The 17,527-nt window shown below is 32.3% G+C and overlaps 3 protein-coding genes across 3 annotated transcripts; 1 reads left to right on the forward strand and 2 right to left on the reverse strand.

The window, feature by feature from the left end:
• Window positions 1-40: 40 nt before the first annotated feature.
• Window positions 41-5,493, reverse strand: LOC126775588 (transmembrane protein 43 homolog). Its single transcript, XM_050497631.1, has 8 exons — window positions 5,373-5,493; window positions 5,137-5,241; window positions 4,756-4,982; window positions 4,282-4,475; window positions 3,560-3,735; window positions 2,979-3,207; window positions 2,309-2,414; window positions 41-1,897 (listed from the first exon to the last, which is right to left on the reverse strand). The coding sequence occupies exons 2-8, from the start codon at window positions 5,239-5,241 to the stop codon at window positions 1,771-1,773; spliced, it is 1,164 nt and encodes a 387-aa protein (XP_050353588.1). The 5' UTR covers window positions 5,373-5,493; the 3' UTR covers window positions 41-1,770.
• Window positions 5,494-6,735: 1,242 nt separating this feature from the next.
• On the forward strand, window positions 6,736-9,768 carry LOC126775759 (transcription termination factor 5, mitochondrial-like). The gene is made up of 8 exons (XM_050497845.1): window positions 6,736-6,938; window positions 7,022-7,259; window positions 7,360-7,520; window positions 7,613-7,953; window positions 8,320-8,451; window positions 8,743-8,861; window positions 9,098-9,328; window positions 9,467-9,768. Exons 1-8 carry the CDS (start codon window positions 6,812-6,814, stop codon window positions 9,732-9,734), a joined length of 1,617 nt encoding a protein of 538 aa, XP_050353802.1. The 5' UTR covers window positions 6,736-6,811; the 3' UTR covers window positions 9,735-9,768.
• A 1,383-nt stretch (window positions 9,769-11,151) lies between these two features.
• LOC126776269 (homeobox protein OTX1 B-like) lies at window positions 11,152-15,727 on the reverse strand. The gene is made up of 3 exons (XM_050498599.1): window positions 15,011-15,727; window positions 13,035-13,158; window positions 11,152-12,917 (listed from the first exon to the last, which is right to left on the reverse strand). Exons 1-3 carry the CDS (start codon window positions 15,367-15,369, stop codon window positions 12,264-12,266), a joined length of 1,137 nt encoding a protein of 378 aa, XP_050354556.1. The 5' UTR covers window positions 15,370-15,727; the 3' UTR covers window positions 11,152-12,263.
• Between the last annotated feature and the right edge of the window lie 1,800 nt (window positions 15,728-17,527).

The raw sequence follows: 17,527 nt of genomic DNA on the forward strand, positions 1-17,527 counted from the left end.
TTCAATAAATTATATTCAAATGTACATAGTGACTAGAATATAAACATCAACCGGAAGTTAGTTAAATTTATTTAAACTTAATCATACTTTGTACAAATTCATTACAATATACAATACCTTTATACTAAGATATTTTTAAAAAGAGCGTGCGTTATAATAGAAATACAATAATTGTTTATTCCTACATAATGATGTGAATGAATCTTAAGAAAATCTGGTAACCTGCCTAGTAAAAAAGTTTTATAACTATCGAATTTAAATAATCGATAAATTTTACCGTAAATTAAGTCAAAGATATATAAATTGATACTGAACTCTTAAGCCATTTGAATTCGGAAAAGGCACAAGATTGTAGCATTTTTAGTCAAAAACTATATAATATACTAGCTTCGCGCGGGTAGATAAGAAAAATGTATTTTGGATAGAATTTGCGTAAAATCCGTTTTCAGTGAACGTAAAGTTGGGGAAGAAGTAACTATGACAAATTTCAAGTCAATCGGCGCATATATAGATAATAAACAGACATTATGGGGACAAAAAAAAATCTCCAAAAAATAAGGAGCTGTCCTATGCCAATGTCAATACATTCCGTTTACTTATAAAATAATGTGTATCTTAATCTGCTATACAATTATTACAAGGAAATAAACAGAAAAGAAAAATAATTTGCATTATTTAATCTAGAAACATTGAAACTTGCACAAAAGTAAAATTAATCACTTTTATATTTTTTTCAATAAGTTTTTAGTTAAGCTTGTTTAGTAGAAATTAGTAAAAAATTGTCTTCAGAATCAAAATTTTAAATAAATTAAAATCATTGTTTAACTAAATTCTGTATAATTAAAAAGGAACACTGTTACAAAAAATTATTTGAGAACATGTATTGTTATATAACATATGTTCTCAACTTATCTTGTCTTGTTAGTTTAAGTAGAGGAATCATATCTGGCCAGCAATCTGTTTACTTGAGCGCACTGTCCATATTTTGCTCAATTTTGAAAAATACATTATGAGGCAACCCACTTTTATTGGTAGATATAATCATAATAATGTATGACTGCCATATTATTGTCTTTTGATATGCCTGTTTGTTAAATGTAATATTTTAATATAAAACTATTCCAATTTCTGTTACATTTAATAAAATTCTTTATAATTACCCAGAATATAAAAATAATTGGTAGAAAAAGATCTAAAAAAAATCCGTTATTCAATTTTAAAAAAAAAAAACTTGACTATATTGTGATAAACTGATTTGAAAATTGGTTTATGACAGTTTTCAACATCAATGACAAAATGATGATCAATATTAGTCACAAACCACAATCACATAAGTCCGATCACCCAAAGAACAGCTCATACAAATATCTAATGATTAAATGAAAACGAAACCTGTCTACGGAACGATTCGTTTTATTAAAATGCAAAAAGATAAAAAATAGTTGTTCATAAATATGGCAAAATAGCAGTCTCCGTCCGCTATATCACCATATTCAATATCTATTAGGGTATACTTGTCTACACTTGAGATTTTTTTTTAAATAGGAATTACGCTTTTTCATTCATATTATATATATAGTGCGGAAGTGATTAATGCAATTACCATTTAGGGTATACGAAAAGATCAATCCACAACATTAATCCAGTAATCTTAATTTAAATTTGGTGATATTAAATGGCAGAGACCTTATATATTTACAAATGCAGTCATGAACAAATCAATCCCAACTCAACTTCTAGAGTTTAATAATTTATCGTTTACTTCTTGTATTAACGGTCTTCCCATCTTGTATATCGTGCACCAGGCTGGTCACGTGTTAGCAAATTCGAATAGTGGAGTATGGGCAGTATAGCCACACCGAGCACAATGGCTCCGAACGACGGTTTATGAAGAAACCTGTGAATAAAATAACATAATAAAATTAAAAATTATATATTTAGTAATAATGAAAAATAGCTCTCTGGATTTAGGATATGGTTGAATACATTTTATAATAATAAGCTTCGTTGCAAATCAAAAGAATTAATTATAAGTTTAAAAAAACAGTAATTAATGGGTCAGTATAGTATTTAAACATTTAGCGATTTTAAAACTGATGATTTTAGTTTGAAATAAACACAGTTTTTGTTGTCAGATCAGAGATTCATATATACATTTAGAAGAAAATATATGCTACTCGTATTTAATTAGCTTAAAATATTAAATTTAATTAAAAGCCCTACTGTATATGTAAATTATGTACAAAATACGATTACGTGTCTGTTTTCTAAACAATTATATATTAATTGATATTTTATCAGAACTTACCATGGTATTGATATTATGAGCAGTGTATATGAAAAGGAAAGAACTAAATTAGTCCAAACTCTTGTGCAGCGTCTCAAGTTGTTTGAAATCCAATGGCTTTGCATGACTATAATAAAAAAAAATCATTTAAATATAAATTACAAATATAATATATAGGTAATGTTTTCATTGTTGACATGAAAATATTTATTTATTAAGTTATATTACTACGCTACCTTCAAATCAAAATTAAGGATGAAACAGAAAAAACGACAATAGCCCATGCCCCATGGGTCATCTGACAGTTTCACATAGCTGAATGAGCGTTCCTTACTTCGCCATTGCGCCACCAACCTTGGGCTCTACGATGTTATGTCCCTTGTGCCAGTAGTTACACTGGCTCACTCACTAGAATATCTAATGCACGGGTGATATCTGCCCAGACAGGCTTGCACAAAGCCCTATCACCAACTAAATTACTACTACAACAATTAATAACATTTTAGTTACTTTTGTCTATTACTTACTATTACCAGTACTAAAAGCTGTTCTACTTTTTCTACAACCATAAGCAATTTTCCAAATATACATATATATATAAGTTATGTTATGCTTGGGTTCTTTAATTCTCAAAAAAATATGTAAATTGAAGTAACTACTTATTATAGATAAACTAAATAATACAACTTACAAAGTGTTAGCCATTCTGGATGTAATGTCATAGCGGATGCAAACACTTGTATTAAGCCCAGCAATCTGTACTTCCAAGTGTGGGTGTTTGCATGACTTTTCTCTAGATCATATAAATGTTTCAAGCTATATGAGCCTTTCCGCATCAGAGACAATGGATCTGCTGTCGGAAAATTCTTTGGGCTGTATGGTTGAAGAACACCTCTCTCAACTAAACCAACTGCTGTGTACTGTCAATTAATTAAAAATAAATAGACATAAGTTAAAATATCCAAAAACAATTCTAATGCACATGTGTAAATTAAAATTTTGCAAGTTTTTGTTTTTTTAGTGTGATATTAAAAATTATGGCATATCTATCCTCAAATTACTTCAGGAGAGATTGTCTACAATTGATTTTACAACAATTAATATTATTTTAAAATAGAAAATAAAACTGAACTAAAAAGCATAAAAAATTAACATAAAAAGTATTAATAAGAAATTATTTGATTAAATAATGGATAAGAGGACACATTCTTTAAAGGAGCAAACATATATTTTGACAAGTTTAAAGAAAAGGGGGCAATATTGAAGACTTACAATGTCATCCTCTCGTCCGGCATAAGAGAAATGAATTCGTAGATCACCTATTTCATGTTCCAGGGCGCTGTTTCCATGATAATAGAATCCAGAATGCAGTTTGATATCACTTCGATCAGGTCTAGTGTCCGACCATATTTCATAGTAATCATTTACTTTACGCTTAACATCTAAGCCTAAAATTTATTAATAATAATTAATAAGTAAATTGTTGGCGTCCATTACATTTACATTTTTTATGTTCCCCTTTCCATCTTTAATCATGACAAAGTCTTTCTGGCCAATTTCAGCAGCGTATTTTAAATGGTTCCGAGGAACACTGCTGACTGCTAGTGAGAATTTCGCAATGGAAAGATACCTAGTAGATAGTAACCTTGCAGGCCTGACACGGGAATTAAACCAAGGGTCGCCTGATCTGCAGCCCAACAGACTAGCAACTACGCCAACGAGACAGTTAAGTTTTAAGTCAAAATGCTTAGTAACTATTTTTTTGCATCACCTGATATAGGCCATCCATGCTTTTTCCAGTCTTTCATTCCTTACCCACAATTATACCTAACCGTCTTTCTGTAACATGATACTCATCTTTAGGTGTTCTTAACATGATAACAGATTTCATTCACCATCTTTCACTACAGCCAAGCTACTATCCAACTTTCTCTTAATAAAAACTGCCATTATTAATATTAATTACATAAATATAGTATTATTTGATTACTTACCTAGACTCATCCAGCCAATTTTGACATATTCAGCAATGTGTGTTTCACTAAACATGGGCATAGATGTTGGATTATGATGACCAGGTCTGATATAGAACAGTGCAGAGTCGACCACATAATCTCTCCAGTCCTTATGATACCAGTAAGTCTTTTGAGTTTCATCGGCTGGCTCACTTAAGAAATTATCTGTTTCTCTGATGTATGAAATAATAGATATTTTGTACTTTTAATAAAATACTTTTAAAATATTCTATCAAACTCAACTAAATAATAGAATACTAGCAATTTTTTTGTTTATTAATTAGATAGAATATAAATATTTATATATTAGTATAATTCTGCAATTGTTCATGACTGGAAGGAGGTCACTAATATCTTGACAGACTACACTACCACCCAATTATTCGAAAAATTTAACTTTTTCTCTAAATAATGGATAAAGAATATGATCTAGGATAAAGGTTAATATATTACATTGTTTCCTCAATCCATTGGTACATTTGAACCCTCTTCCTTAGCTTCACAGCCTGTACGTGAATATTATAATCTGGTTCTGAGATAGGTTCGAGTACCCTTAAAGGTCCTATAATATGTACTACTCGACCTTCATAACGCTCTGCTTCATCCTTTGTGTGAACATCAATACTCTCAGCTGCAAATACCACCTCATCGAGCATCAGATTGCTTTGAATAGTTTGACACTGAAATATTAAGTATTTTAAATTATTAATTATTACACAGAGTATGACTTATCCTATAAGCAATGTTATACAAATGTTATACATTGCTTATATGACTAATACAAGAAAAAACTCACAATATTACATTATTAATTTTAAAAAAAATCTTTCATACCTCAGACCAAACTAAGAAATAGGTCACACCAGAAAATAAAACTAGACTGAGAAGTGTAGTGAGCCAAGTTTGCTTAAACTGATTAACAACAGCGTTCCAACCCATCTACAAAAGCAGAAAATTGATTGATTTATTCATTTTAATAACTATTATATATAATATAATACTATTCCATTTTAATACGCATGTAATAAATAAAATCAATAAATTGGTAGCAATTTGTATATCATACTTACCTTATTTTGAAAATTACTGAATACTTTTATGGATTTATGTGAACAAATTCACTAAAATAAATACTAATTCGTTATATAGCCATTTATAAGTGTATTATTTACAATAACAAAACAATCTGACATGATTGTCTTTTTATTTATGCTCTTTTGACATTAGAACTTATGTACTCTGTGCTCTTTTATTTCCTCATGATACGATGCAAAAGTGTAGTACCTTACGGCCTCATTGTCTTATTCAAACTCAATAAATTATTATATTATAGTTTAATCAAATTTTTCATGTCCATTTAAGTTTAGCTTAGTTTTTATTTCCCTAATTATTTATTCTAGTCCGAGTTGCCTTAAATTTCAATAGTTCTTGGCTAGTACGTTGAATATTTTATAGTGTTTTATACGCTTTATAAAACTCATAATAAAGATAATAAATAGTTAAGTACATATCGCTAATGTGTTCCAATCAAATTTTTACAGTAAGAGCACTATAAATAGACATGATCTTTAAATGCATGTTGCATTTGGCTATAACGATCAATCGTCATTACCGAAATCTCAACTACACCAATATTGAATAAATATATGCTAGATGGAACCCTAATAATTTTTCACATATTTTTATGCAATTCTGCCAATGATCTAATACATGTAACAAGAAGAATACTAACTGGTCACATATTTAAAAACCTAATATTTTCTTAATGACTTGACTGCCTCGATAGTCTAGTTTAGTAGCTAGCCGCATACCCGGAGGTCCTGAGTTCGGATTGAGCCAATAAAAAAAAGTTATTAGGTTTTTCTGTCGAAAAATTCTTATTAGCAGCCCGGAGTCTAGAAGTTGGAAGTTTGTAACTGTTTACACTCCCGTGTCTCGGACAGCACGAAAAGCCGTTGGTACTGCACCTGAACACTTTCCAGTCGTGTTGATTGCCATCCCATCGGGTTATGAAAGTTGGGCAATAGAGAGTGCCAGGTGCACTCTCGTTCTCTGTTTGCGCAATTCGCACACGCTTCTGCACTATACTTTTATGTCCTGCGCTACTGCGCAATCTCATTTGAGATTGGCCGTCATGGCCGAAATCGGTTCAGAGGACATTTTTATTTTCTAAATAGTGTTTGATGTAATTCTGATAATTCTTTAACCAATGATAACAGTCTTCTTTTTAAATGTATGCTTTGACTAAAACTATAAATTAAACAAAGGATAAAGGTTTAAATATATTTTTAAGCCAATTTAAGTTGTTTCCTTGTTTAATAATAATATTGAGTATTATGAGACCAAGGAATAATGTAATTCCCGTGCATAATATTGTCTTTTTTTCTTTTCATATGACACTGACGTTTTCGGCTTGTCATTTATTTTTGTAAATAAACAAATGTTATAAAGACTATTGGAAGAAATTAGAGAAAGAAGAAGAGAAGAAAAGTAACATAATGAAAACACAATGTATTTAAAAATAATAGCACAAACTGTTAAAAAAACTATATGTGCGTCACCCAACATATCAATATTTTCCAAATGTAGATTTTATCATGAAGCACCATTTATAAAACTCTATAAAGAAGTTTCTGGTATACATACATTATTTAAGTATATTAATTATTTAAAAATCGATGCCAAACTGAAAATTCGCTAACGCTACCTTCCGTTACAGGTCAATCAGTATCTGAAAACTTTCTTCTTGAACTACAAAAAAAGAATCCAAAAATTTTTAACCTCACTGAAGAGCAAATACAATATACTTTACAGATATTAAGCAAATTTAGTATAACTGCAGAGGATGCATGCCTTGATCCACATGTATTTTGTATGAACCATTTATTAATGGACAATTATGGAGAGATTTTAAGAGAATGTAACTTTACAGTTATACTTCCTAAGCATATAATAAGGTTAACAGAACATATATAATACATTTATATTAAATTAAGTACAAATACAAATGTAATACATATTTTGCAAAGATATTTTGTATATTATTGTCATTTTCAGATATCATACCTTGGTCAAATCACGAACAATATCCCAGTTAAAAAAAGAAGGATTGTTAAAAGAAGAACTTAATCTAGAACAATTTTTACTCAATTTCTTTTATGATTGGCCTAGAGATCAAATAAAATTGATGAATTTTCCAGAATCCAGTACCAACATCTGTAAGTAATTTATAATTGTTGATATATTTTAAATTATAAAGCTCAATACATTATTACATATAAACAAAAATATATAATTGAATTATTTTTAGTAACAATACGAATGAGGATTTTGGAACAATACTTGCAACATAAATTTTGCATAACTCCGGAAGAATTTCAAAAGTATTGTAAAAACTATTTACCTCTAAAACATCGACCTATGTGTGACATTAAGGAAGCATTGTATATAGCACAGAACGACATTAAATTTAACATAGATACCATTAGAAGAAATGGATTTATCATTTCATCGGATCCTACAAATACAAAACTTATTTTGGAGAATGTCAATTCAATCGGTGATTTAGATATAAGAGAAGCTATTAAAGTGGAACCAGCTATATTAAAAAACCATTATCAAGCTGTATTAAAAATAAAAAAAATATTGCAGGTATGTTTTTAATTTTATATTGTACTACTTTCCGCCCATGGCTTCGTTCGCATGTCTGGAAGGTGAGGTGTTAGGTATAAAAATATGGGTTATGTCCTTCCTTGGGGTTCAAACTAGCATCGTACCAAATTTTATCAAAATCTGTTCAGTGGTTAATTAAGAAAGCATTCAGCATTCGTTCACTTGTAAATCCCAATCTCCAAGTCTTTACACCAGTGTTGCACCATTTAAATGTTGAAAATATTAAATTACAATAGATATCATGGGATTTTAATCTTACCCATGCAAAATAAGGATAAGCTTGTAATGTATTTATAATTGTAAGTAATTCCTAATTTATTAATGTTATATTGTTTTATTTTTCAGGATTTTAACATTTCAAGTGACGCACAAAGACTCTGTTTGAAAGTGTATTGCATGCGTCCTAGCACAGTTCAAGAGCGGTTGGAGTATTTGGTGAAACTAAAAGAGTATCAAGTGTTGTCAACGAATCCAAGAGTAAGTTCTATTTTATGATTTATTTTTAGAAATGCATTCATGGAACCAAAAAAATGTGGCCATCTTAGGATGCCCGACAAAGGTAATCAAAATAGATGGTTATTGAAATAATCTACAATTAAGTAATCAATCAATGAAATCAATAAATGGATATGTAGTAAAAAAAGGGGTTTTGTCATTGAAATCATCATCAATTCATTGAATAAAAAAATGTCTCGCATAAAATATTTCATTAAATACCTTCCAAAAAATCTATAGTAATAGGTTTATTCAGTCGCTTTACTGTTCCAGGTTCTTTATATGGTTGTACATGAACGGAAAATGATGAATCGTTTAGGTAAAATCCAAGCAGCTAAGAAACAATGCTACAGTCTCAATCATCTCGTTGCCTCCACAAAAGTGTTCAATACGTAAGTATATTTACATGAGCTCAAATTCTGAACAGAATGATAATTCTATTGACAAAAACATGGTATTAAGTCTTCAAATTATTAACAAATATATATATTATAATAGGTCATATGATAGGTATAGCAGTGTGGTGGAATAAGCTCTAAACCTTCTCCTAAAAAGGGAGAGGAGACCTTAGCCCAGCAGGGGGAAATTCACAGGCTGTTACTGTACGTAATTAAAATTAATTTTTTAGGTATATAAATAGTTTTGGCAACAAAGTGTGTAGTAGAGACGTTGCAGTCTTAATAAGTTCGTCCCTTCGCGTGGCAGGAATCACTAATAAGTCAGTGCTGCATAAATTGAAACGTCACAAATATTGGCTTCACACCGCTTTGAACGTTATTGGCGAGAACATACAAATGCTGAAGAGGGGATTCGCTGATGACGTCATATTCGAAAACTGTCAAATACTCCTGTACCCCGTGTAAGTCATATTTATATATCGTACAAATGTTTAAGATTCTTACATGACATCACGCCGGTTGTTACGTTTAATTTAAATCTTTTGTTTTATAAATGTTGACTTATAAAATACTTTTTAATATATGTATTATATTTACAGCCATGAAGTGGAGCAATACATAGAATTCCTAATGAAAATTCGCGATGGCGACTCTTCTATAAAAGAAACTAGCAAAGTCGAAGTAGACACAACTTATAATAACTTAAACTGGCGGATAGTAACCGACAACCAGATACTAAGTCTAGTTTTGTATGAAATAGAAAAGAAATACCACTTCAGTGGCGATGGTATTTGGAATAAATTAGATGGCAGCAAAAGCAACACACACTTGTTAAATCAAAAACTGAAACAAAATTCAATGAGTTGAATGACATTTTGTAAATATTCAAAAGTTTAAATTTTAATAATAAATTATTTATCTACTTTAAAATATTTTGTTTTAATTAATCTCGCTTTCATGTAGAGTTCACAAAAATGGTCAAATGCCTGTGTTCCGTTGTATATACAGAGTGCCTAGAGAAAATCCCATAGATTGACGATTTCGTTGGTAGAAAAGACCAAAATTTTTAGAAATTACGTGATTATGTATTCGATTTATCACGGGACAAATAATTTTCGATTGGAAAATGACTCTGACAATCGCTTATTTTTGAGTGATAAATCTCTTATCATATTAATAAGGTGGTTCGACAGATCGATACTTTTCTCACGATGCCTCGATACGGGCGTCAGCGTCCGTCAATATCACCGCAAAATCGCTTCGAAAATAATTGTCGAATATACTTTGTCTAACTGTGTACATAAGTAGCCTCTAGATATAGAAAATAATTTTCGAAAAACTGTTTTATCTGTAACTGCATCTCTTTACCCAGGAACTTAGACTTTTTGTAACACTAAAGTCTAAAACGCAAATATGAATATAACATAACCCAACGTGTCTCGAGGAAACTTCAAATTCTAGTAAAATTCATGCTCTTTCCGAAACATGGTAGCGCAGCACCGCAAGTATCTTAAATCCGGGCTGCTATTAAAAATGTCAACAAAAAACCCAAAAACTATTTGGACTGAATCCAGACCCTCACAATCTGCAACCAAACCAGTAACCAACCACTTGAGCCATAGAAACTAACGAACGAGTAAGTACGCCTACACCTCTATCCAGAATATAACAAGTGTGTTTTTTTTTCTTTATTTAAAGAGCTTGGTCACACAAATGACTATGACGCTCTATACGTCTTCCTTAACTTGAAAAGCTGGGCTTGAGACATGATGATTTGGATCACCGTACTCTCAAGCCCAGTCTTACAAGTTTATAAAGAGCCCTGGCACTCGCGGACAAAGGAAATGCCAGGACGCAGTTTAATACACCGACTTCTCTAATAACACCATGAGACATAAATATTTCATGACGTAGTGGTTCGTTCCGGGTACATTTCATTACAATATGATATACATCTTCGATCTTATCACATTCCTCACATATAACAAGTGTGTTTGTGTGTGATAATCGTTTTCAAATTATATGAACTATCAACTATGTTCGCCCCGTGGTTTTATATTTTATTCGACCATAATTATTATAAAAATTTGAGGAAAACGTATATGATTTTGCATGTTTCAAATATTTTTTTTTCTATTATTTTATTTTTTTTCATTGATAACACTAAATCTCGTCGTACTACCAAACAATAAGAGAAAGGTACTGAACGGTTTAGTCTTTATTTATTCATAAATAGGTAAGGAATAATGAAAAAATATAAAGGATTGAAAGAAAATAAAAGAAGTCAATAAGCACATTGTAATTATTATTACACTTCAACGTATTCCATCTACACTAAAATATTGCTTTTAAGATTTTTAATTATCAAATATTTCATGGGTTTACTTAACTAATTTAAATATCGACCACTGTAGCAATAAATACCCTGAAAGCGTGAAGCATATTTGTTTATGTATGTTACATTATATTTTGCTTTGTTTCTTTTTCTTTTGAAAAAAATAAATGCATGAAATAATTATTCCACCTACTGACATTTATCATTTTTCCGAACATGAATAGTTCCAATTATTATTCTTATTATAGTTGTCTAAATTACATAATTACTGCTACTGTATGTATTATTTGGCACATCATTCACGTCAATATATTTAGACTTAACTATGTCTTACTCCTTCGAGCCGGATAAAAACTCTATGTCATATAATATTAACTATTAATATGCTATTATCTTAAGAGCTACGTAACAAAAACTTAAAATCAATAAAAAAAACATACGTACTATATTTATATAAAAAAAAAAACTATTAAATGCTAAGAAAATGGTTTTAGTATCAAAATATAAGTATTTTAACACTAAAAGCAACTTATAATTTAAATCTTTATATATTTTGTAAGCTGGGTCGAACCCGTAGATATAGTATTTAATTAAAACTTATCGTCTTAGTTGATTTAAAAACTAAAAACAATAAGGCACAGGGAATGCACTCTGGTTAAAAACCAATTTTCAAACTAATAGGTATTATGTACCTACTTACGTCTCATTTGCATCAAATAGGCAGTTTAAACAGACTCACATAACTAATTGTTTATGTACAAATATAAATCTAATAAATACCATTAAAGTAAAAGCTATTATTTATTATATTCTTTCATCATCCTCTCATTTTGTAAAAAAACATCTAATTTTAAGATTTTTCTTAAGTTAAACTAAGTGATAATTTTAAATGACGCGTATAGGGGTACATTTTAATAATGATACCATCAAAATTAAATCTAACTTTGTGCATTACAATCGTATGCACATTCTTATTAGAATAAAATAAAATATCGTCCCGCTTAATAATACTCCTTTTCGAAATTGATCTACGCGCTATGATAATTTCGAAAAAGAGTATTTCAATTCAAAAAAGGGGGCAGCGACGTATACGGCTGACTCGGGCTTGGTTCCATTTTAACAACTATCGGCTGTGAGAGTTCAGAATGGCGGTCCATCTCGTAATGTTTGTCGTGTGGGACCATACCGCATTTGTCATAATCTTCTGGTGGTGCGGCGTATCGAGACGGTTCCTCTTGTAATGCGCACGAAGAGTACTTATCCTCGTGATCATGAGTACGATAGTCTAACTTGTCTTCGTGCCCATGTGTTTCCATTTGCGGAGAATGAGCTGCAATCATAGGATAATCCCTTACGCCAAGCGGTGGCGGGCTACCCTCGCCATACTCGTATGAATGTCGCGGAGCAAACATCTGCCCATCGTGCCCATTAAGAACTGTAGTGTAGGAGTAAGCAGCTGGCTGAGTGTTGAATCCAGGGTAACCACTACTTCCTGAAGATAGCAAGTGATGTGAAGATAATTCATATGAATGTTGGTAAGACCATGAATCAGCTGGTGCTGGCAAGCCGTTTTGAGGAAAAGCAGGCAAGTTGCCTCCAATGCTTGAGAAGCCGCCGCCTAATGTTGTTGAACTTGGAGAACTGGAACCAATGTAACCTGTCTTTCGTGGAGGCTCACGTTTACGCCATTTTGCTCTTCTATTTTGAAACCACACCTGTTATAAAAAAAATTGAAAAGAAGATTTCATTTTTACAAAAAGTATTTTATTAGGAGTTTTTAGCACTTTTAAATAATAGAGTTATCTTTTTAGTGTTTATAAAGGAAAGTTTACCTGGACTCGTGATTCAGATAGATTCAATTTCAGAGCTAATTCTTCTCTAGCAAAAACATCTGGGTATGGAGCACGTTCGAAAGCTCGTTCAAGTTCCTCCAATTGATAAGCAGTGAACGTCGTTCTGGGAACAAAACAGAAGCTCCTATTAGTTTATTAAGAGCAGCGTATACAATTACATATTCAAAAATATATAAAATTCTTATCATCCCGCGGTGCATCTACCATCTGACGCGTGCATATGGCTGCGGGTGCACGCGCGGAAATTGATTGAGCGTGAAACTAAATTCACCCCTGTTGCGCGTGAGCACCTCTAATTGCTTCCCAATTGACAGCGATTGTAATGGAGTACTATGGCGGAATGTTTTTAATAAGAATTATTTTAAATACTTGTAAAGTGTGAAACGTTTACATTTTTAACCATTTAGACTCAATATCCTCAGTGAGTTGTTGAGCTAACGACGGATTGAACACACGAAGTCTTATCGGTTTAACAAAAATTAAGATCTCACTTCGTATTAAATCATATAGATATAAGATAAGGCATCCCTTCCATGGCTCCCTAAGTGATACGGGTAATTAACTGTAAAGTAACATTCAAAACTGTATAGTCAAGGCGCGAAAATGTTTTGTTACATTGTTTAAGGGTTGCTTAGGAAAAAATGTATTTAAATTGTTTGCAACGGCCAAGCCGTTCAATCGGTCATGTTCAGTTTTATATATAATATGTTTCTTATTCAAACACGAGTTTGTTCGATCGAAATTAGGTATACTGATGGCTATTATGTAGAAATATTGTAATGGAATGGGAAACCATCTGTCGTCTATATCGCATATTTAAAATCATCGTATTATTTATGCAATGGGGAGAGGGTGGTGTTTTATACTTTTTACAATGTTTATTTTACTTATTATATAAACACGAGTAGATACAAAAGGCCAATATTGATGTTATTTAAAAAATTTGGTATAATTTCAGTATTACAATTTATATTTTAATTTTATGTTTTTATGTTGATTTTTAAGTACTTTATTACACTATTTTCAGTATCAGAATAGTAATATAGTCTGCCAACATTACGTTTAAGTTTATTCATTGTTTGTTTACGGAATTAATAAAGATGCTGAGAAATTTGGTATTACTTAATTCAGTTTTATAGCCAATATTGTTTGTTATATTTAATATTTTACTAAATTCTGAAAACGGGAAAAACTAAAAATTTCATTTTAACTATTATTAATTTAATAAAATTATTATAATCGCGATTATAATGATTTTATTAAATTCGACGTTTTGACGACAACGATGTACTTAATTTGTCAATGACGTGGAATCCGGTATACAAACATTTTAAAAATAGTTTTGAACAATGTTCATGAAATCCGATTGTGTTAGATAGAAATAACAACAATAAACTTGAAATAAACTGCAATAAAAGTCGAAAGGCGCGTGGTGCTCCCTGTCAACTCGTGACCATAGCAGGTGCGTCTTTCAAAATTAAATTAGGGTTATAAGTCTTTTCAAATATCCCTGATTATTTTGCTCGAAATCTTTGACTGAAAAAAATCAGGGTAAAATAATCAGATTAACGATTGCCTTCAATAAATGTGACAGATATATTATTAAAAATAATCTCTAACTAAACATGAGTAATATGAGAAATAATGTCGTATTTTATTTTAAAACACTCATTTTTTAAAACCTTTATTAACACAATATTTTCTTCTTTGTATATTGTAATGTATACAAATATCTTAATTAGGTAATGTATATTCGTCTACTGCAAGGTCGTAGCAACAGGTGTCTACGTCTTTGTAGCATAACTTTCGTAGACATTATTAAAATTTATCGACTTACACATATTGTTATGTAACTGAGTAATTAGTGCAAAATTTACGTTAAACAAAATAATTGTAATGCGATGTAGTAATCAAAATTAAGATTTATGAATTAAAAAGTAAATCCTATGACCTACCTTGTTTTCTTTTTCTTGATTCCGTTATTATCGCTTTTCTTTTTGTCACTTTTCTTAGAAGTAGTTGGTGGAGGAGGGGGAGGTGGCGGATGCTGCGCATGTGATGCCGGGGCTGCTTCTACCGCTTGTAATAGTAATGGTTCTTCTTTACGTTTCTGCTCACTGCCAGCAAACACAGGCAGGTCATCCCGGTACTGCAGCTCGCCGCCTGCGCCCACTACCACCTGCACTTGCCGATCCTTGCCAAACTCGTTAAACATGTGCTCCTCGAAGGTGGGCTGCTCCATGCCTCCGCCGCCCTCAAAGGCGCACTCGTAGCGCGGTCCGGCACCGCCGGCGCTGTCTCCGCACACGTACATGTAGCCGTCGGTGGCGGGCGGGTGCGCACCCGCTACCTCCGCACCAACCTCGCTCGGCTCCGTCGCGGCCGCCTGCCTGCCGTTCGGACCTCGGGCTCCACGAGCCCGACTCAAGATCGAATTATCGATTCCGATATTAAACAATTGAAGCTCATTTAGTCTATTCTGCGGGATCGACGCTCGCGCCGTTCGTTTCGTCGTGTCCGTCCCGGTTAAATGGCTTTAATCAACTTTAACGAACTAACCAAATTTAGTCCACGGTTGGTCAATTTATATTACCATAATACGATGTTCGGAGAAGAATATGAGCCAATGACTGCTGTGACCGAACTCGACGAGCGTACGAGACAAAGTGCTATTTTATTTTATAGTAGATGAACAGAAGTGAGATATTAGATCGGACGAGGCGGGCGCATAGGACGATAGTGTAGCGAGGCGAGAGAGCCAATAGCGTCGCTCGGGAGCCACACCCCCGAAGTGATGCACTGCGTTGAGTCGCATCTCCCTCTTTGCGGAGCGGCGCGAGCTGCGGGCACCGACGTTCCGCAAGCTCCTGACATACAAACCATGCGGGATTCCCACAAAGTAGCGCGAGATGTTGTTTGTTTCCATGGCATGTTAGGGTGCGAACGCCCACATCATTATTTTAAAACTTCATACTATTTCATTGTAAATCCGTATCAATACCACTCAAATGTCTATTTCATGATTTATAGCCGTGGGAAAGTTGGTAGAAATTACACACATACTTATTATAAGCCCCCCCCAATTACCATATTAATAAAAACCCTTATTAGTAATATACTTAGACATAAATGTCTTTACCGAAAAAAGCGCATACAACCTCGTAACGAGAGGAGCAAGCTCGCGCAGCGAAGCGGTGCATGCTGACTGAAGCTGTCGATCGACGCTTCCATCGCTTAATTATTAATTAACAGTTATTGCTGGAGATTATTAATAAAACATTCGCCCTGACTATTGGCACTTAGATTAGCGTTGAGGGAGTAATGGCGCATTTCAACAATTTCGGTTGTTATTTAATTGAAGTCAATTTAGATGATCAGAGTCTATTTAGGTTGGTGCTGGCACTCGCCAGCGGGATCTCTCCTTCATTGGGCTCATTGGTGACTTTCAGGCAGCACGAATTGCACTCGCCGATGCATTTTTCGACGCATTTGCACTCGGTCCGACAACCCAAATATGGGTCACGAAGATACGTAATCGCCAAGATGTGAATTAGGCATCATTTTACTTGTACTCATTAATGGATGATAGTAAAAGGACCAATGTGACATATATGTGAATTTTTAAATTAGTGTCTAAGTTGGGTTCTGTGGACTGCAGAGTATATATACTCTACGATAACCACTGCTTCTGGTGTAGTTTAAGTGTCAACTATCGACGGGAATTGAAGTGATTTTGATTATAATCGTAAGTAATCACGATTTACTAATATTATTTATATAACATAATGGATACATCTACGCTAAAATGTTTACAATCACGGCCGCACAAAGTTGCATAATATTCTACAAGCATCAATATTAAAGAGATATAATATATTTTTTATTACAGTTCTGTCCATATTTTACTGCATGAAATATTATGTAAGGAATAAAGATTATTAAGGACACTTTAACAATACCCAGCGTAAGTGACAAGCAAAGAAATACGCTTGTAAATTTAAGATGCTCTAATGAATATCATATTGATAATCATTAATTGCTTATTTTGACGATCAAACTGAAATTTATTTTATTACCATTGAACATATACATAACTAAATTCTTTTGACAAACAGCATATAAATTGTTTTGTATGTGCATACGCCAGTTTGCCTTTCCATTAGTCTTTTAACTTTTGAATTAAGTACATTAATAATAATAACATTTCAGTTACTACATAAATAATTATTTATTACAGTCATTTATTTTAATAATGAACAATTATAAAAATGAGTATCTATCTTAGTTAAGACTAAGACATAAATATACCTATAAATGTAATGGTACCTGTGTATTTTTTTATATTTTTTAGCGTTTCATAAAATACTCTATCTAACAACAAATCAATAAATAGTTTATCCCTGTGATATACAAACAAACAGATATACGTATGCTAAGAAAACATTATTTTATATAGAAGCGATAACAATTGC

The sequence above is a fragment of the Nymphalis io genome, chromosome 2 (assembly GCF_905147045.1).
Source record: "Nymphalis io chromosome 2, ilAglIoxx1.1, whole genome shotgun sequence".
Lineage (NCBI taxonomy): Eukaryota > Metazoa > Arthropoda > Insecta > Lepidoptera > Nymphalidae > Nymphalis > Nymphalis io.